This window comes from Macrobrachium nipponense, chromosome 2, assembly GCF_015104395.2.
Source record: "Macrobrachium nipponense isolate FS-2020 chromosome 2, ASM1510439v2, whole genome shotgun sequence".
Classification (NCBI taxonomy): Eukaryota; Metazoa; Arthropoda; class Malacostraca; order Decapoda; family Palaemonidae; genus Macrobrachium; species Macrobrachium nipponense.
Genome location: NC_087201.1, coordinates 156,453,990 through 156,476,327, shown reverse-complemented (window position 1 = coordinate 156,476,327; position 22,338 = coordinate 156,453,990). Strand labels below are relative to the sequence as shown.

Below are 22,338 nucleotides of genomic sequence, written 5' to 3'. Positions count from 1 at the left end.
ATAGGGGAGGATCCGCAGACACCGAAGTTAAAAATTTTGAACAAGGAAACCCACTCACTCCAGGGCATTTCCTTTGTTTCTTGCGAGATCCTAAAGAAAGCTTCATTGGCAAAGCAAAATTCTCCATGACCTCTCACAACTTATACAAACCTACAAGATCACACACTGAGCACACTCAGAGAAAAGATAGAAAAACTGGCAAACTAACCCAGCTTTAAAGAGATAAAAGAGTAATCCCGTCCTCTCTTAAAGGCGGTAAGGAAGTAACTGGGTTGGAAGAGTAACTGATGTGCTCACTGGTTGCCCAAGGCACTGTAGGAGTTCCCAAATACCCTGTGAGCAAGTAAAGATGCCAATAGTCCCACAATCACATGTTTTTTTTTTTTTTTTATTAATTTTACCGGATTTCCAGCTGGTACTAGAAAATTATCCTAATGTTAAGACCGAAGGTTTGTTTTGTATATGAACAAATTAAAATTACTTAAAAACAGGGCAGGTGACAATTTAGTAAGGATCCACAAATATCAAATGTATAGTTTGTATATAAAATGCCATCCTTAGGGATTTCAAATTTAATTTGACAGTGTCAGCTAAGCACTTAACATTTTCCTGATGGTATAATGATATTGATCATGAAGCCTCATTAAGTGGCTGTTGCTAAATTAATTATTTTGACTGTCTAGACATGTTAGTTACTAAAATATGCAGAACATGAATTTAAATCTTTATTTATTCCTCCACCACTTCAAGAAACACTTGAACAATATCATAAACAATACATATCCTGGAGTATGAAAACTAATTTGCTGTCAGTGCTTGGATTTTATCAAACTTGAAACTTCCATGATGTAACTTTCTCCTAGAACCACCTGTGACTCAGCTTCATGACAGCTGAAAAGTCTTAATTCAGGTGGTAAGGTCAAAATAATAACAACATACTGGCCCTCTACTTATCTGATGTTTTGGGGGTCTGACCTTCTGTTAAGTAACATAGACCTTGCAGTGTATACTTCACTTGGGAATTTGCAAGTTATCTCACAGATAAAGTAATTCCATATAGTTTCCAACCAAAATTAAACAGTACTGTACAATAACATTTAATGTAAAACTTATCCAGCAGCTGCATCACATTTAAATATGTAGCTCATACATAAAGTAGTCTGAGCAGTTGAGATGTTACTTTGACAAAAATAAAAATAATAATAATAAAGAAGAGTAATAATAAAAAGACAGGGAGATACATAACTGTGTATGGTCTTAGTCTTTTTATATATTAATAATTATATACATAATATGCAGCTTCACTTGCAAGAAATACTGAAGCTAAGATTACCTTGATTAGCCCTGGCATGATTTCTGGCAATGCTGCTGCTACAATAGATGGTTGATGTGCCTCAACAAGCTTATTCAGCATCTTGATGGCTGCTTGGTTTACTGGATAGTCCCCCATCTGAATTAGGGGTTTTAAGACACGAATCACTACCTCAGGTGGAAGAATTTCAGCAACCGTACCCGCACACACCTGACAAAAATATGGAATAATCCAATGATCTTAGGCTACTTCATAAAACTCTAGCTTCAGAATTATGAACAATTTCACTAATTATGCACCACTCAAATCCACCATATACTTTGTTCCTAATCTATAAAAGCAATTCACGCACATCAGCTTACTACTAAAAATGTCTGGGTAATACTAAAGTGTAATTACATGTAAATATGAAAATGGTTTAAAATACATTTGACCCAGTTCTTTTTGTATATACAGCATTACTGTAATTCCAAAAATCATCATGATTAATCCTTTGGCACAAAAGAAAGGCAAAAGGGATGGAATGAGGTTTAAGATTTAGGGCCAAGGTTGATGAGCAAATTAAATTATAACAAATTTGAAAGTAAATTGAAATAAAAAAAATTATTTAGCACTGGGTTCCAGTCATTTAGCCCTGTTCACTATTCATAAAAAGTCACACAATAGACTCATCACCATCTAAGGGCACCATATCAAAACCTGTGGTGGGGTTCCCAGGAGTATGAATTTAGTTTTGTTTTTCACAAACAAATAAAAGTCAAGACATTTTTTTCACAAGCACATAAATAAGGTTTAAGCTTTTTTTCACAAACAAATAAAATAAGGTGGAAGACTTACAGATGCTGCACGTAGCACTTCTTTTACTCCATCTGCGTGGGCATTAAGGACCCTCAGGATAATCAGCTCCGAAAAGTTTAAGAAATGATGAACCAAGGGACTTCTCCTCATCATTTCAGTTACTACAGCAAGCACCAAAACACGCTGGCCACCGTCATCACATCCTAGACTTTCTAATAAAAGTCTAAGAACAACCCGAAAGTTTTCATTCCACACAAGGGTAGAACCTGTGCGTGCTAATCTAATAAGTGACATGAGAGCAGCACGTTTCTCAGCACTTCTACCTTCTTCAGTATTACCTAGTTCTGCTATTACGCTTGACATTACCTCTACATCACTTTCCTGCCCATCTCCTGAAATTAAGGAAAATATGGTTTAACAAGAGAAGTTTGAAAAATTTAAAGTACTAAAAGATAACTTGATGCTTTTATCAACTGCAGCTTATGCAATTAAAACACCAGCTGGGCACAAGTAGCCTTGAAGCAACTATATCCAGATCAAGAGGCTGCAGCAATAAGGTAACACTGGGGTGTAAAAACCTGACAAAAGTTGCAGCAATAAAGTAGTGTTGGAAGGAAAAAGACTTTTAAAATATTTGTCCAAAATTATTCAACTTATTTATACACTATTTTGCTCTAATTTTCAAATCTGAATTAAATTATAAACAAATCATAAAATTATCTAAATAGGACTCGGCAATATAGTTAAAACACTTAAATCATTTATTAATCCTGCAGTCATAAGGTACAAAGCAACTATGCTGAGTTTGTTAACACATTAAAAGTAGTGCAGTTTTAAATAAAAAACACAGATCAAAGCAGGAACACACAATAAATGCAAATTAATGGCATTGGCTGACAAAATTTTACTAAAATAAGTAAAATGTTTATAGTATTAACTGACAATTAATAACTACAAATAGTTCATCCTCAAAACTGTTAAAAATTTTCAGGTGAGAATGCCAGTCACACTTTTCGATATAACAGACCAAAGAAATAAAAATAAATGTCAAGATAGTGTAAATCTCTCACTTGAAGTACAGCCAATACTTTGGTGTAAGTACTTATATATCTTTACCACACAAATTACTTTTGTGTTGTCAATGTACATCTAAAATATTTCACAAATAAACACTCATTCTGTTTGATTTGCTAACAATGCTCACTGAGGGTTATGACACAGACTCTGCATCATGGTCTTCTACCAGGGGTTTTGTGGCCTTTGCCTGAAGATTCCTTTTTAATTACATTTTCTTCAGTTAAATTATAGTTTTAGCAGTCAAATAATTCATTTGTATGCTATTACTGTTATCACTACACAATTGCAAAACAAGTATATGGCTAACTTAAGGACAACTTTACAAAAATAAATGTATACATTGAAAAGTGAAATCCTACTGTGGATTCACAAAACAGATATTCTACCTATATTTAACATTAATATGCATGCAAGCAACATAAAAACAAGCATGCAAAATTAAATAAAAAAGAAAGCCAAATGAAAAAAATACCTTTACCGAGATCATCATCTGTAAGAGTATCTAAGCCATTCCTTGAAGAATCTGATAATGTACAAAGTATACGGTGGGTTGGAGATGATACACTCGATGATCTGCCCGATAGCATCCCATTAGTATCTTCGCTACCTTTGTCATCTACAGTATCGATATTACGAATATCGCCACCACCTGTAGATAACTGACTAATTCCAGAATCCTGAAATACGATACCACAAAAGATCTATAAAAAAATCTATTCCAATATGAAACTAAGAGCAATGGGTAAATATAACATTCTAAAAACTTGATTTCATTGATTCAAAAAAGGGCAAAATTACAATTTATCATGTGATTCTGAATAAAATCTGCAGTATACAATTCACTGTTTTACAGGCATTTTAGTTTCAGTGTAATTAAAAATTCAATGAACAATAATGCTGTTTAAAACTCACTCTTAATGTTCACATACTTGACCCAAAAACCACCATTTCTCCAAATATTATAAAACAAGATTTTTAAAATAGAAAAATATCAGTATGTAGACTGATGGGCCTAAGTCTACAAGGTGAAAAAGAATGGTAGGATACATGGAAAAAATTAAGATATCATGTATACTTGTAACATAAAGATTGAAGAAAAAGTCAAGAGTCATCTTAGAGTAAAAGAAAATAAACAAAGTAGTTTGGAATTTATTTTTGAAACTAAGTTTTTCTAATAAAAGCGAGTGATTTTAAACTTTTTATTTGTAAAACCACATACTAAAGGAGGCATGACGTAACTTAATCCCATAATAATATAAAACAAAAAATCAACCACTTTCATGCAATAGATACATTCTGGCTTCATGTTAATTAGTTCTTAAAATATTATTAACAGGTACTAACTTTGAAATAATATTTCATATATTTTTCCAACTAACAGCACGAAAGAAAAATATAAACAATGAGAAACAAGTTCAGTTGGAACTTGAGAACATTCAATTTCTTAACATCACTTTGAAACTGATAAAGTTAAAGCATAAAAAATTACATACCTGAGAAGTGGACTCTCTATGTTTTTCCAAACTATCTCTTCGACTACTATTCAAATCCAGGTCAAAGCTATAGTTCTGAATTTCTGCAGTTGTGCGCTTCAAGCTCCTGAAAAATAATTGTACATGACAAACTTTTGCAAAATATTTCAAAGATATATTAACTGTACATATCAACTTGATGCAAATTATTCTACAGATCAATTTGAAAATAGTTTAAGTAATTGCCATACACTCAGAAGACTGATTATCATGTGATAAACTAATTTCAGGAATATTGGAAACACGTCTTTCGATGCTAATGATACAGAAATAGAATGGAACAGTATATCTACACCATATGGTTTGAACCTTAATTCATAAGAAATATATCTAATAACTACACAAACACGACATAATAAATAGAAATGCACTTGCAACCAAAAAAAAAAAAATTTTTTATTCAGTTAAATTTCATAACAGTATCCTGTAATTTCATGTAAGGGTTTCATGACAAGGGTAATGTTTCTGCTTCCAATTCACTTTTAACAAAAAAGGCCATGATGAAGGTTGATCTTGTGAATGAAATTAAAACTATACATGCCCAGTGCTTTTGTTTCACTGTAATAAATATAACCAGTAATTTTAAATAACTCAATGTGCTCATGAAAATGTAGAGATGACCACAAGAACTAACACATGTACAATGCCTATATCTCAACTAACCTTGGGCCATGTGAGCTAAGGCTGAAGAAAGGGAACAGTAAAACAGGGAATGAGATTTCTGCACTTCTCCCTAAGTTGAAGAGGATCATTACTATATATTTACAGTATAAGAATCCATCACTGATAGATTACAACTGACTTACTTACTAGAGATTAAATAACCACGTCCAATTCTCTTAGCCTAAGTGCATCTCATAAAAGGCTTAAACATTAATCAATTTGAAAAAGAAAGGCTTTACCTATACACTTCTTCTGGATTAAGATTTTCGGTGTCATCAAAGTCTATCGTATTATGCCTCGAAGTTCGCTGTGACCTGGGTAGAGAAGTGTTGGGGCTCTGAAGAACAGGAGTTCCACCAGCACTTGGAGGAGTTCTAGGAGGTAAGGATGAAGGGGAGGCATCCAGACTTGCTGCTCTTTTTAGGTGATTTTGGATGATCTGTGAGGCGGTATTTTGGCATGCAGGAGGCAACTGCTGCAATAATGCAGTGAACTCCGTAATATTGCAATTGAACATGGCAATAAAAGCTGCTGATGCTGCTCTTCTTATATCTAGTGACTTTTGGTCTGCAGTCCAAGTTAGAATTTTGGCTAAAGCCACTGGAGTGTCTGGGGAAGCTGTCAAGTCTCTTCTTTCCATAACATCTACCAAATATTTAAGGTACGTAAGAGAAGCCACTTTCACTTTCGAATTGGGTGTTTGTGTTTGGTCCACCAAAAATCTCATTATTACTATAAACTGTTGATCACAAGGGAATGAGTCTCTGTAAACCAAGGACAAAAAAAATTAGTATGTACCCTAGAAATGTACTTACAATAAAAATGCATTTACTGCAATGTTAATATTACTCAAATGTCAATCAACTTTGTACTAAAATCATACAGAAAATTACCATAAAACTCACCTTACTAAATCTAAAGTTTTATGGATTTTGGCTTGTACCGACCCTAAGAGATCAGAGCCTAATTTGTTAAGTAATCTAGTTAAGAGAATATACAGCCAATCACCAAGGTCAGCCTTGTGCACCATTATTAATTCCATCAAAGTATCTAAAAACAAGGTAAACACTTTGGTGTGAGCATCCATAAACATTTTTGTAAAGATTTCCGTAACCCGTCTTAATTCAGATCCAGTCAACATATGAGAACCACGAAGGAATGCTTGCAAAGCCATAAGGCCTTCTTTTCTATCACCCCAGTGTGTTGAGGCACAGTTTGCAATTATATCACTAACATCTTGCATCTGAAAAGAAAGAAATCCTATTACTACACAATTCTTTATGTAGAAGGAAATTTTTAACTTTTTATTGTGTACAGAAATCTCTATATCATGTTACAAAGCACTCTTTCTTATTACAATATGTATAGATAATAAAGCAACAATTATATAGTAACTAGAATCTGCCAATACAAATACATTTTCAGATAATACAAAAAATAGCAATGAAAATCAAATTGCCATCATATTGTCAAGTAAATTAACAGAACACAACACTATGCAGACTCACTGGTCCCCTCTTTGGGTGTAAAATCAATAAAAATAATGCATAAAGACAAAGAATGTAAGAAGTGCCATAAACAATCAATAAAACTGTCACTTATGGACTTGAAGATACATCTAATACAGGACAATCAATATTAAATGGCAAGTGCTGTTGCCATAATCTATAACAGCATGATTAGTTTATATATAGCACAAGTGCTGTTGCCATAATCTATACGTACTAGCATAAATTAGTTTAGATAAATCCCTGAAAGACAAAATAACATTTTATAGTATGAACTAACTACTTGAACAAGTTAGGGTGACCTATTAATTTGCCACCATTTAAAAAAAACATACATGTACAAGACCTAAGGCACATATTTAACTAGTGCTTTGGAGTAATATTTTCATTCAGGTCTTGAAATCACAAAAGGAAAATAATGAGATGCTGATATTTATTTTTGTTAACTTCCGAACATTGTTGAAATAAAATATGTAAATTAAAATATCAATAGGTAAAAGCTGCCTTTATGAAATTTATTTCTAATTTTAACCCTGGGGTAGAGTAATTATTGCCAACAAAATCTGACTGTTACCCTTATACGTTCAAGAAACCATCACTATTACTGAGAGCAAAATTTGGCTGTTACCCTTATATATTCAAGGAACCATCAATTATGTTAGGTCTTTAATATAGTAGTAATCTCAAAATTGATTACTCTTATACCTTTGTGAGGTCAACTGATACTTAAACTTTCATTCTTAATTATCAAAGGGCTTTCCTGGAACCTTCACCTTAAAATGAAAAATTATTGCAGAGTGACTCAGCAAAGGACTTAAGTTGTGAATATAGAAATGTACAATTTTCTCATCTTTCACTATTAAAACACACTACAATAAGCAAAATATTCAGGTTACTAACATTTCATGCAAAGCACTTACACAGTAAAATAAAAATGAGACTTTTGCCAAAATGAATGTTGGTACAGTATTTGTTTTTGGCTGACATTTCATACTTGCAATGTAGTACATAAATTGAATTTATTATTGCTTATGTAGACAACATGAAGATTGTTTATCATTATTTTACAATTAAAACTCATTGGGAGATTGGTGATTGATAATAAGGATTTTTGAGTTGGATATGTTCTCTGATGTTGAACAGACCCCTGAATTTGAATAGCTATGCAATAAAAGCCCAACATTGTTATTGCTAATATCTTCATCAGTGAAGGTTAGTAAAGCAAAAAATCAACTGGAAAACTAATTTTTACAAATTGTTGAAGTTTTCCTACAAAACTGAGACGTTATGAGGTTTGTGAAGTTTGAAATGGACCTTGCAAGAGCTTTAAACCGAGAGATGATGGAATAATGATGAAGAAGTGAGTGGTTTGGTGTCAGCTTGGGTCTGAGACCGAGGTGTGTTATATCCCCTTGGCTTCTTAATGAGTTGACATGGTGTGATGCATAAAGCTAAAGAAAGAATAAGAGGCGAGCCGAAAATTGAGTAAAAAACCGAATTTGGAATTAAGCATGGGATGGCTGATGATAACAGATGGCACAATGATGATTAAAGACAGCAAAACAAGCTACACCAAAAGGTTTTAGCACATCTGCAAATAAAATTGGAAGTGAATGTGAGGCAGAGTAAGGCTGACAGTAAAGAAAACCTGAAAGATGTTGATGAAAGTTAATATGGTAGGTGAAAGAAGATATATGAATGATTCATACAGATATCTGGTTGTAAATGTAACAAACAATGGTAACATTAGATACCAGACTGGGAGCCACTGCAGACTTGAAAGAAATTTCTGTTTTAAGCCAAGGGTGGAATTCATTAACTGCTGATTCAACTTTCCTTTATGGAAGTAGTGTGGACATTTCAATATAAAAGGAACAAAAGGGATAAAACAAACAATCTTGCATGTTGGAGGAATGATGGGGCAACTGGTCATACTCTATCCTTTGAATTGTGCTTCACAATCTTCAAGATGAAGACTCATGGAATTTAATAACAGTATTTCTTTCCTGTGGTCACAGATGGAAGAGATCAGTGTGTGTGTGTGTGTTGGCAACCGAGTTCTTTTGATCACTCCTGATGTTTCTGATCTAAGCAACAGAATTCTTTCCATTCCTCTATTCATAGTCCCTTTATGTTGCTTGGTGACTATTACCTTAAGAACAGTGACTCTACAGAGGTTATGGCAGCAGTTACAGTAGGATGACTGGATTGGACGGTACTTTTTTAAATAAAACAAGGTTTTAAATTTTTTTTTTCTCAGGATTAATTTCTGAGAATCATGTGAGAACCAGCCCAAGAAGAGTCGAAATAAGACTCAGATTTCTGGAAAAGTAATCATCCTTATTATTAATATTATTATTATTATTATTATGTGCTTAATAATCAAACTCTTGTTTTTTATCCCTTGCCTTACTCTTCTTAATCTATCCTCTCTACCCTGTGGGGATGCTCAAGTCATACTTTCAGCAGATTGACTTTGTCATCCATTCCTTCACTCAAGTTGCTAGAACAAGCCATGAAGGGACTAAGCACTTTTCACATGTAGTCAACATTATTTTTGAATAACAGGTTTAGAAATTTTTTTTTAAAGGATCTTATCTATGGAAATTTATGTAGGCTAACAAAATCATATCAAGCAATTTGCTCTTGCTCTTCTCATGGCAATTACCTATTTAAAATATATACGGTACCAACAGAGTATTATTTAACTATCTTTTGTAAGCATATGTCCACCTGTGAGACCATGAACAGAACTGCAAAGCTATTTGTACAGAACACACAATTAAGAAAAGGGTATTGCAGAAAGTAAATATATAATTTATTTTACACTTCTAATAAAAAACAATACAAATAAATCAGCAGTGCCTGCTAGTTTTAGCAGGCAATGCACTGTGAATGCAAGTGGTTCACATCCCATTATCACTGAATTTTTATTTCTTTTCTACTGCTAATTCCCAAGTACATTTTAACACCTAATATTTATGGAAAACATTAACTTCTATCATTAATTTATCTTTTCACAGCTGCTTACCCACCTCCCCCTGCCCTATTAAGAAAATGCAAAGCTATCTTTAAAAGCCATGGGATTAATTATTGCTATAGTCAATTAAATGGAAATAAAATACACGCAAGTACACATATAAAATCGCTTGCCATGAACCAAGCCACATGGCCATAAACTGAAACTATATGGTTTTACTTTAAACATTGCAGTAATGTAAAGGTATACTGTTTTATGTATTTAAAGATGTGTTTTTAAGTGAATAAGCATTTTCTATTGATTTTTGTTTTCATGGATGATGGCAAAGTATTGTAACTATGTTAACAGAACAGTCCGACATTCTTCAGAGCTGACCAAAACAGTACAATATACTTTAGAGACGACCATCATGTAATTTCCAATATTTTTAACATTTTTAAACTTTCATGATTTTATACTGCACACTACACTACACTACACTAGTGCATATTATTTTATAATACATTTTAACAATTGTTTGCATGTGATTTACTACTTTCAAGGAATTCTGTATTTTTATGACATTTTCACATTTGTTGCTGCCTAATGTCAAGATGTTTAAACTCATGTAAGTCAATATTGATTTTTTCTTATCACTGTTAATTAACTTCTGTGTAAATTGTAGCCTAATGTTTTGACGAGTAACATAGCCAAGCGAGACAGCAATTATTATAATCTGCTTGCCTTTATGCTTCTGGGAGTGCAAGATTTCTCTTGCTAATGAGTTTAACTGGTAAGTAAATCGTATTTTTTGTAGTTAGGGAAAAATTTATAAATTTTTTCCTGAAAATTTGGGGCTTAATATTTTACATTTTTTCCTGAAAATTTGCAAAGTAAACATTTGTAAATAGTATATACTTATATATATAACCTCATACTCATATTTCATAATATTTTTTAACACTTTAATTACCTTCTTAATCTGATTTGCTATTCTACTTTGTCTTGTAATTTTAATTTGCTTTCCTTTATTTCTTTTATCATTCACTTTGTATCTTATCTATAAAGCACATGAACAAAAATGAAACCTGTACAACAAAAAGACAAATAATTAAATTCAACATTTACATATAGTACTGAAAAACAATTACATTAATGGATTGAAATAAGAGCACAATATACCGTGTACAGATATGAAAAAATTATGGAAATTTATATCTAAAGCACAAACTAGAAGAGTTTCTACAAAAATTCCTTTTGTACTGATATGAGCACAATAAAAATACCAATAATTTTACAAATATTTCCCATGCAACATTACCATCACAACCCACTAACAACTAAAATATGTATGTACTTGCAGATTTCTCACCTTGGCTGTTGGCTCCCAAACTTCCTTGAGAATACGTTGCTGTGATCCATACCAGAATAGCTAAGAAGAATACAGCAAGAAGAGAACCAGTGATAAGCTACGTAGCAAAAATTATTTTTAAAAAAACACACAAAAACCATATGCAACTGAACTAGACTTGGCAACCAGGCTCTCAATATATACTTATTACACGAGTTAATTTTATTATAGGTTTAATTAAAGTTTATAAGCATTTAGCAATGCTTATACAAGAGATAATGCACATTTTATACACTTATTTTGACATGCATTAGATAGCCTAATTGCCATATCATCTTACTGGAAAAGGGAATAGGCAGGACAGTCTCATATCCTACACCCTGCACAAGTAAGTCATGGCTCATTCATCTACATTACAAAACACAAATATGTCAGTCTAAGTAGGTTGCCCTATGGTACGGGAGTGTACCATAATAATGGTGCTTTTACCAAATTAAAGGCTACAAAATTTTAATACATGCAAAATACAATACAGTACAGTACAGTACTCTGTTCAATTTTGCCATACTAAATATTAGTTTTCAAAGCCAAGTCTCAAATTAATGCAAAATTTCACATTAGAGCACACATCAGGTAAAGTTAGCATCTTGTGATTGCTGCAGTCTAATATTTCATGGTCAAGTACAGCTACTTGAAGATGAACAGTAGTATATTTATGGGTAAACACTGGAAGCAACAACTTCAAAATGAATCATTACTCAACAACATCCCCTATAATACTTCACTAATGGATAACCATTCTTCTAACTGCCTCAGGAATTTTTTTTTATAGTTATCCTATCAACAGGCTGTTTCATGAGCTCATGCTGAAGTTCACCCCAATCCAACCAATAACACATTAAAGAGATTCAAACTCTTTCCTTGGTCTTTGCTATTGCACAGAATTTTAATTACTGTCATCTGCCACAATGTTGAATAGGAGACACAAGAAAAGCAATTATCTACAATGTTGAATAGGAGACAAGAAAAGCAATTTTCTACAATGTGGATAGACATAAGTAAGTCTATATTAGTCAAATACAGACATACATAGTAACCCACTGTCATATGATATGAATTCCAGTTAAGTTGCCAAAACTAATGATGGTCTCTGGTTTTCTATGGTTGTCATTATTTATCCTATGGTCATGTTTTCCCTTTCCCTTGACAATTCTAAATGTCTTGATAAGTCCTCACAATAAGAAGGATAAAAATTACGCTGTAATTAATACATGAAAATTGGAGGCCACCACATGACTGGAGTAGAATTAAAACGTCAGCCTGATCTAATGAAGCAACCATAGACAGCATTCCAAATTAAATTACTGAGGTCACCAGAAGCAAAATTTACAAGTGGTAATTGAGTGTTGAAGCAAACATTTTGCTGTGCCTGCATACTTTTCCCCCTAATACTCTTATTATTTTCAGGTGACCTTTTTCATGAAACATTTGCTTGCAGCAATCAAAGGTGGAGCCGACTGTACTATTAGAACTCATGACAAGAAAGGCAACATTTAAGTATATATCACAATGCAAGAAAATAAAATAGTATATTAAGGTATTAAATAAATGAATGGCCACAACAGACTAAATTAGGATTCTAGCATATGATATATCAATGTCCTAAAAAGAATAAAAATTACAACTACATAAAATAGGGTACAACAATAATTTCAATGATCAACAGATTTAACACCAAAGAACCCTGAAAGATGTTAGTGTAATAAACCATCGAATATATAAAGGGCCAATACTACGCACCAGTTACATTTCAAAGTCCCTACAGTTGCTTATTACAGACCTGGATAAATTTCAACAAAATCATAACACCCTAAGTAAGCTTCAAGAACTTATAAAAGAGGTCTTTTTGTGAACCTACAGGGCCCAACCTCACAGGTAAATGTACCTAACAATTTTTTTACCTTTAAATTTATAGGGAAATTTATTTTTCCATTTACTTGATTAAGGCAAAGCAAAACTATTCTGTATTTTGTAACTAAACTGGCCCTGCCTACACATACAAAGTTTGCCCTCCTACAGTTTGCATGGGGATGGATTTCATTATTCATTCAAGTTATTGAAAACTTTGTTGTTAGATCTGACTTATAAATTGAATATACAATGGTGCCAGAGGGAGTTGTTTTGAGCTGAAATGACCAGTAGCACTGCATCTTGGCTCAGCCACTGTGGTATTCAAGAACTTGTTTTAAACTTGTAAGGATAAGTGTATTAATTAATTGTCGATGGTCGAGATTTAACAAAGAAGACAGTCACAGTCATAGGCAAGGCCTTGGGGTGAAATGACACAGGCTTAAGCAATCTAAGCTGGATTAACAAATAAACAAGGTACTATCTTTATCCATTTCATCTCATCTATGCTTCAGCTACTCTAAATGCTCTTTCAAATTATGCTTCACAGACAGTGTCCCAAGGGTAAAAGAAATACTCTACCTCTTCTAAGACCTGTTCATCTAACACAAAGTTCTCAACTCCTCTATTTTCTCCATCTACTTTATAATGCATTTCTAGTGTCAAAAATCTCTTAATCAACACACATTTTGTAACCCTGAACATATCTTGGGACACCACCTATTACATTATGTAACCCCCACCTTTCCAAAAGCATCGGCAATTCCAATTTCCTGATTGTACCTATTCCTTGGCTTCCATTCCAGTCATCATAAGCTTTATATTGATAATTGGTCCTCTCCTCTCCATTCCACTCATCTAAATATTTCCAAAACTATTTCCTCATCCTCTGCAGCTAGTACAAGTTTAACTGTCATTTATTTAAATTTTTACTCCTTTTCTTAAGATATTCACATATACCTGCTATAAGTAAACAAGTTTAAGAATGACCACAATTCCAAGTTGGGATAACTTTTACACAACCATTTTTTCACCAAGTTTCACAATATGCACTCTTTTAAAAGATGGATGGGGAACAATAATTGTACCAACCCTAAATGACTACCATTTTTCAATTATTACAATTGGTTTCCAAAAACCACCCATTCCCTCGTCAAGATTTAAATTTAGAGAAATATCAACTGAAATAAATGTACAAAAGCACTCATGTTTCAAAGCAAATAACTGCTAATGTCAGACTAATGCAATATTGTGCATTCAGATCTCTCCATCACCAATGATGGAGCTAAAAATTAGGATGGGAGAGTGTGAGGCTGCCTTTTCATTCGCTCAACCAGGTTGTCCTGGTTAAGTCACAAAAACATTGCATTTATTGCAAACGACTAATAAGCATACAGACCAAAAAAGAAAAATCAACAGCTTTTCAATTTTGTTGCTACAAGACACAAAAGTTGTTGAAATTCCGACGTCCAACAAAAAAGTTTAATGAATAAGATGCATAAAGACTTTGGCATCTTTGGATAATTCTCCCAATGATCCTATGGATCCAATTACCTGGTTTTCTTCAAGCTTACTGCATAGCAAGAAGTGATAAACTTTGTTGAATGATTTGCTAAAGCATAATAAATAATATAAATTCCACTAGCTGATTTATAATTATGAATTTAATCTGGGTTAAATCTAAAAATGTCACTTCCTAACACCCTTCTTTAGAAGTGTGTATATATTCTATAGAAAAAACATTGATGATAGATGTGAAAGAATGGTTGGGAACAAGAAGAAATAGGTATCAAGGTGTGACAAGGTTAAGGGGATTGAGGGTAAGGAGAAATAAGTTTCATGTGACTCAGGAGTGGCAGGAGAGAGAGAGAGACGTAACTTTGGACAGTATGACCCTATCAGTCCTAAAGTACCAAATGTACAGTTTCATATATCTGACAACTGCAGAGTTCTTCAAAAACTTATTGAAATCTCATATGAGAAATCCTCAAAAATCTTTATCTAAGGGCATTTAGCCATGGTGATTTCAACAATACAAACCCAAATTCATTTGCAGGGTTTATACAAATGATCAAATTTATTCACTTTTAAATGCACAGATTATAACTCGACACATTTAACAGTAGCTAAACTTCAAAAACCACATGGAACAAACTGCACTGTAATTTATGGAAATTCTCTGGAGTGTGACACTTGATCCATTGATGTTTGTGCAGGCAACATAAGTTACTTTTAAGGTAGTTCTAGTAATTTTCCATGACATAAAATAGTTTGACTGAAACACACCAAAATATATCAATATCAGAGAGTTCCACCCCAAGCAACTGTTAGATTTGGCTCGTGTCAGCTTCCTGGCAATGTGGGTTTTGCTTTCCTGTGTCTTGGGGATTAAACTTTAAAAGAATATTCAATTACACTGCATTTAATTCAGTGGGTTCAAGAATGGCCCATTCTACGGGTACAGTTGAATTTTTTTAAACCGGTATTCTATGGTCCGGGAACTCCTGTGGTTCGGCTTGATTTTAAAACAGCCACCATTAGTTCATTGTGCCGCCACCAAGGTAGCACCATGTATTGTTTATAACTTTAAGACCGCAAAAATCATGCCATATCTACTTTGTTTTTATTAAAATAGTTGTTAGCAGTGAAAATATGTGAAGTCAAATATGTTTTTTATATTAACTTTATAGGAATAAATATATTTTTAAAAATATCCACTTAAAAAGGCTCTACCAAGTCAAAACTTTTAATCTAAACAAGGAGATATTTGGCATGCATGAATTCCTTACTCTGTGCTTGAGATAAGTGATACAGTTCTGATAATTTCTTTTATGTAATTGTGTATTTACCTATTCAATATGCCACCCCTGAGATCATATGATGCTAGAGGTAAGAAGCACAAGCATAAATCTTTATCTATGCTAGAAAATGTTTATTCCATTAGCGAACAGTTTAGTCTTCATTTTCCTTCATTGTCCTATGTTTATGTTTTGACGGAGACATTGCACTGTTAACGCCGAAATTCATCCATTATTTTTTTCATCCCATTATCCTCTTCAATCAAAATAAATGACAAAAAAACTAATAGCTATAATTATGAAGATACAAAATTTAGGATATGAAAGTCACTGATGATAATGTGCAGATTCTGAAAGTTTAGTACTTTAGTTTACTTACGATTAGGCTAACTTGGGAATATAGGCTAACTGTATAACGTTATTAAATGATTAAGTTGAAATATATGAGTAATAAAATAATTAATAAGCAGCGTCAGAATGTAGCCAAGTAGTAGGCTAAGTCGAAAACTAGGCAATTTGTATGTGGAAATACTTTGCAAGACTATATGTTTACCTACAGGCTTAATTTTTTAGGGATGTATTCTATATTCCAGGATTTTCTGTGGTCCGGCAATGGCCTGGTCCCAAGGTTTCCGGATTTAAGAGGTTGGACTGTATGAGTGTTTTTAATCCAAATATGAAAATAATAAAACTAAAATTGGTAATTATGGTTATTGGTAATTTGTTTCATTAGCTAAAACTTATCAGGGACTGTTATCAACACAATGTGTATTGTATTAATGAATACTGAGAAATGATGAATTCACATAAAATTAAAACCCACCCACTAATGTTTTCCGCAATAACTACAAGATGAAATCTAAATTCTACAGAAATTATTTTAATCTTTTTGGGACACGAAAATTTCTGCCAAAAGCATATCACACAACATCAAAAATCAAGACTGCCATTCAAAAATTAGTGTTCCAAAAATTGTTTAAAAATTGAGGCTACCATGACTATGTAGAAGAATAATCTGCTTAAAACAAATGCTTGATAAAAATCCAAATAAAGAAATATATATATTTTTAAAAATTAGAGAAGTTTAAAATCAGACCAAAAATTAATTTAAAAAATTTCTAAAATCAGGTTACATATTATGGTATTCTAGAACAATACACAAAAAGTATGAACATTTGTAGAAAATTACTTTTAAATGCACAAATTATAATTCTACACATTTAACAGTAGCTCAACTTCAAAAACTACCTGGAACAAACTGTACTGTAATTCATACTTACATCATTTCTCCGACACGAATCAAATGATCTTTCTGAACAGACGCTAGAAGTTTCACTATCATTATCAGACTGGTCTTCAAAGGCTTTAGTGTAGATCTTTCTGTTAGGAGAGCGCTGTGTGGAGATATGGAGGTTAATGCCTTATACAGAAGAGTATTTTACCCAAGTATTTTTTGTTACCCATTTTGCAAAAGAAAAAGCAATACGTATCTTCTATACAATTGCTAACTGAACTCTTTAGATATTTTTCCTATGTATTTTCCTGAAATTAAATAAAAAAAATGTTTTAAAGATAGAAATTTTTTCATACAAACCAATTAATCTTTTACACTACATGCCTTACTTTCAAATTACAAAATCCCAGGATCAACAGACTTGGAACCAGCCATACATCTGTGTATGTGTTCCCAGATTGCTTTTCCTAAATCTATAGGTAAAGAATCAAGGTTGTAGGGATAGGAGGTCCACTCATAATACAAGCACATAAGATTGTAACAAAAATAATAATAATAAAATAAATAAATAAATAAATAAACACCCTTGTTGATAAATATACTTTGGTTATTCCATCATGGAGTTAGATGTAATTTGAGCCCTCACCACTCTTCAACCTATGCTCATTCTGCCAGAACTCTAAGCAAAACTCCAGTAATCATATGTATGTCTCAAAAATGCTTTTTTTTAAAGTAAAGTGTCCCACAAACACCCAAGAACCTTGCAAACTTAACAAGTTCACTGGCCATTCTAATTTGATGACCTGACCATTCGGCTCAGACAGGTTATTTTGTAGTATTCTGTTGTCTATTCCAGGTAATAAACCATGACAATGTGTAATGTTATTCTCCTCTAAAATGACAAATTTTAAATCAATTTGTATTTTTCATAACTAATAAACCTGAGGTCTTGAAGTAAGGGAATTTTCTCAAGCACGTATCTGGATTTCAGTTACTAATAGCACAAGGTTATGCAAATGCTTGAAGACCTAAGAAGCAAACTTTAAACTTTACGTTCATGAGCTGTCATCTCTCCTGTGACATCCAAAGCACCACTGCCTGGAATTCCAAATGCTATGTTCCCTATCCATGACTTGATACATTATGAAAATCACAATATCTGGGGTATGGAACATGGAAACATTTGCAGCACTATCGTCATCAATGACCACAATCTTGGGAGTTGAAGTTGGAAAGCCTTCTGAAATTATGAGGTACTAGTTTCACCAGTGACACTGGATGGCTGACAGGGGATTGGCTCAGGCTTGGATACAGGACAAGGACTTGCAAAACTGCTGGACCACAGCCAACAATCTTCCAATCCTACAATCTATAAGGTGAACCAAAGATAAAACAAGTCCAATTTCCAGCAATTCACCTGTCGGCCCAGGGATCAGCAAAACTAAATTAATTTGGAAAGGTGCTCTGCTGCTATGGATGCCAAATTTAACAAAACATCAAGGTACCTCCAAGTTGATGACACACCCAAGTTGCCACATGTACTACCAAATTATGACTTTGATCAAGAGCAATACATACATAATCATAAAAGGACCACTTACAAAACAAGCATCATTACGAGAAATAATGTATGTGTAAAAACACAAACAAAATCTTCATAATGAAAAAGAAAAATACTTTACTCACAATTGCAACAGATGCTCAGTTGACACAGCCAAGACAGCTGGTAACCTAAAAATAACTTAAAATCTACTGCATCACTTTCTCAATGTAGGTACATGAAAAAGACGCATTTCACATGTACCAGTATTATTATGTTGTTATTATGTTCAAACATTATTTCACATGTTGCGCGCCATTAGAGTATCCCATGTTAAGTCCAGTAATATGATATGGCAACATTTAAGTATTGGCAACATTGTAATTATTGCTCTCGTGAGGCAGTCTCGTCTCATCTGTCTGTTTGTTTAGCTGGCTGCTCTTTGTCCCCTGGATCTTGTATATATTTCTACAATAGACATTTAGAATCTACATTTAAGTTGTGTCCTTGCCCCACCACTTAAGGTTAAGGAGTTTACCAACACATACATGGCGCAGTGAACTTTGGAAGTGTCGTATTGTTTGAAGCTTATCAAGACTTGGACATCGGGAACCGGACGGTCATCGCCATATTGGATGAACGTTAAATTCAAAAGTGCTTTCGTGTCCCTACTGATTCATTCTATGTCATGTGCAGTGTAGTGCCTCAAGTACTCAGTGAAGTGTTGTGCAGTGCATTGTGCTTTTATAGTGCCTTTTTTGTGTGCTCTAGTGATTTTATTGAGTATGCATTTATTCTGTTGTGGCTTCGCCGGAGCACCGACTGTCACACCCGCACTCATACCATGTCACGGGATGACTGAGTCGACTTGGCAACGTCGCCTTGGATGTGAGCTGCCGTAGGCAGACACTATCGTTCATTAGTCCCCTCGTTGGCTGACGTATTTCTCGCACATACGCACACACTCACGCTTCAACGAATTTTATTTATTATTCTCGTATCAGACGTTTTGGAATAATTTTAATAATTTTGTTGAAACTTTATTCTTGCGCACTGCACATCGACAATAATGACGGACTCGAAAGGTACGCCTGCAGACCAATTAGAAGAGCCCACAGAACAGTGGCAATCCAGTAATGTGGGCGCCCACACTCTGAGTGTTGGGGGAGTGTTGGAGCATCCAGTCTCTCCCTCCCCACCACTCTTAAGCCCCCGCTACCAGCCCCCATCTACCTCTCAAGCTACTGGGACAGATTTCCTCGTTTTGATTAAGTTTTTAGAGGAATCTCGCTTGTATGAGGATGAGAGAAGAAGAAGGGAAGATGAAACAAGAAGACAAGACAGACAACGTGAAGAAGAAAGAAGGGAACAAGAAGCAATTCGCCTTAGAGAAGATGATCTTAGAAGAGAAGAGGAGAATGCAAGGTTTACTGCCCTCATTCAAACTCTTGCACCAATCATCCATTCTCATTCAGGTACCCTTACACCTGGCACAGAGGTGGTTTCGAACTCCAGTCAACCCTCTCTTCCACCACCACAGAAAGCAACCGCGCAAACGCCACCCCCACTGAAGGCAGATGCAACATTCCAAATGTTCAGGGAATGGAGACGTCGGTGGAATGACTATGCTGTCATGGTGGATCTTTCTAAGCTTCCACGGGAAAAGCAAATGATCCAGATGAGGATGTGTTTAACCCTGGAAACGCAGCGTGTTTTACAACACACACTTATATCTCCCTCACAGATAAGCCTGTAGATGAAGTCCTGGACGCCTTACAGTCACATATAAAGGGTTTAAGGAATGAAGTACTTCGCCGAAGAGAGTTACTTAGCTGCAAGCAATCGGAAGGAGAATCTTTCGCTGAATTCTATGTGAAACTTCGACGCCTTGCGGAAGAAGTTGATTTATGCCCAGGTACCACCGTCGCATGTGAAGAGACCCAGCTGAAAATGATTATCTTGATGGGCATTCGAGACGCGGACTTGGTTCAGAAGTTGATCGCCTTGGATGCCAATTCTTCTTTGCAAGATTTCATCACCACCTGTCGGTCGTATGAGGCGGCTAAAACTGCAACTTCTGCCATACGTGCCCCACCCAATCAGCTGTGTGCTGTTTCGGCCTACAAGAGAAGCAAGAAGTCAAGCGGAAAGCATCCACCTTCGCCGAAACCCTCGAACCCAGCAACTTGGTGCCAGTACTGCGCTCGTCAGCATGATCAAGACAAATGCCCTGCGGCCAACAGTACTTGTAAAAGCTGCGACCGCGTTGGTCATTGATCCAGGACCATGAAGTGTCCTGCCAGCAAGGTCCAGTGCCGTCTGTGTCACCGCATTGGACACTTCGATAAGTGTTGTAGGGAGAATAAGAAGAATCTTCGTCAGGACAGATCTTCAAGCAACACGTGGTGCCTCTTCAGTCAACAACAAATCGCAAGATTCAACGACCAGCTGTCGTCGCCTAGGATCGCCTCGCACCATTTCCAAGACGCCCAAACCTATCTGTGTCCTCTTTTTGTTTGGCAATGTTAAGTCTCGCATTAAAATGTTACCAGACACAGGTGCCGATGTCACTGTTATTGGAAAGCAGCACCTTGACACATTGGGTATCTCCAGGAGCTGTTTGCAGACGCCTCCGCAAAGTGCGACGTTCACCGCGGATGGATCTCCAATGTCACCTGCTCTGGGTATATTACAAGCTACCCTTACACTAGGTCAGCGATCCTGTCTCGCCAGGATTCAAGTGCATGAAAATGTGGAATTTCCACTTTTATCCTATGGTCATTGTGAGGAACTGGCCATAATATCTCCTGATTTCCCTAAACCTATTTTAGAGGTCAAACACGTTAATAGAGTCAAGGAGCTACCCATCTCAGCGACCACATCACCTTCAGCAGCAAAGGAATACTTTCTTCAAGAGTTTCAAGATGTGTTGGTCTCGAAAGAAGAGTTGAAGACAGCTCCTCTCAAGCCTATGGCTGGTCCTCCCATGAGAATCCACCTTAAGGATGGTGCAGTGCCTTTTGCCATCCACACCCCAAGACAGATTCCATTCGCTTTTAAGGACCAAGTCAAAGAAGAGCTTGACTCCATGGTGGCCCAAGGGATAATCAAACCTGCTGGTGATGACCCGTCAGTTTGGTGCCACCCTCTCGTCGTCGTTCCCAAGAATGGGACAGGAGTACGAATCACTGTCGATCTGACCAAGTTGAATAGCCAGGTTTCTCGTCCAGCCCATCCTTCACCCACACCCTATGCCGCTATTCGCAGTGTAGGCCCGAAGGCTCGTTATTTCACCACAGCTGATGCTCTCTATGGTTACTGGCAGATGGAACTGGCAGAAGAAGATCAGCATTTAACCACCTTTATTACGCCATATGGTAGGTTCATACATTGCAGAGGACCGATGGGCTTCGCAGCTACTGGAGACGCCTTCTGCCTGCGAGGTGATATGGCCCTTCAAGGTGTCCAAAACTGTGTTAAGGTCATAGACGACCTTCTCCTCCACGACGAAGACTATGCTACACACCTTCATCGTATCCACAAAGTGCTCACCCGGTGCCGCAAGTTTGGGATCACACTCAACAAGGATAAATTTGTGGTCGCTGCACCCTCCGTGAATTTCTGTGGGTACAATCTCTCAGGAGACGGCATCTCAGCT

At 35.2% G+C, this 22,338-nt stretch overlaps 1 protein-coding gene across 20 annotated transcripts in view; it reads right to left on the bottom strand.

The window, feature by feature from the left end:
• LOC135221061 (CLIP-associating protein 2-like) overlaps positions 1 to 22,338 on the bottom strand; it is a 426,064-nt gene that overhangs the window by 7,601 nt on the left and 396,125 nt on the right. For 17 of the 20 annotated variants that reach the window (XM_064258816.1, XM_064258818.1, XM_064258820.1 and 14 more), the window contains 9 exons: positions 17,187 to 17,300; positions 11,222 to 11,281; positions 6,288 to 6,625; positions 5,622 to 6,146; positions 5,383 to 5,403; positions 4,681 to 4,786; positions 3,660 to 3,864; positions 2,150 to 2,502; positions 1,334 to 1,522 (listed from right to left, as the gene is read on the bottom strand). In XM_064258816.1, coding sequence (XP_064114886.1) covers positions 1,334 to 1,522; positions 2,150 to 2,502; positions 3,660 to 3,864; positions 4,681 to 4,786; positions 5,383 to 5,403; positions 5,622 to 6,146; positions 6,288 to 6,625; positions 11,222 to 11,281; positions 17,187 to 17,300 — 1,911 coding nt within the window. The remainder of the gene's footprint in view (positions 1 to 1,333; positions 1,523 to 2,149; positions 2,503 to 3,659; positions 3,865 to 4,680; positions 4,787 to 5,382; positions 5,404 to 5,621; positions 6,147 to 6,287; positions 6,626 to 11,221; positions 11,282 to 17,186; positions 17,301 to 22,338) is intronic. The other 3 variants (XM_064258809.1, XM_064258812.1, XM_064258817.1) reach the window with 3 other exon arrangements.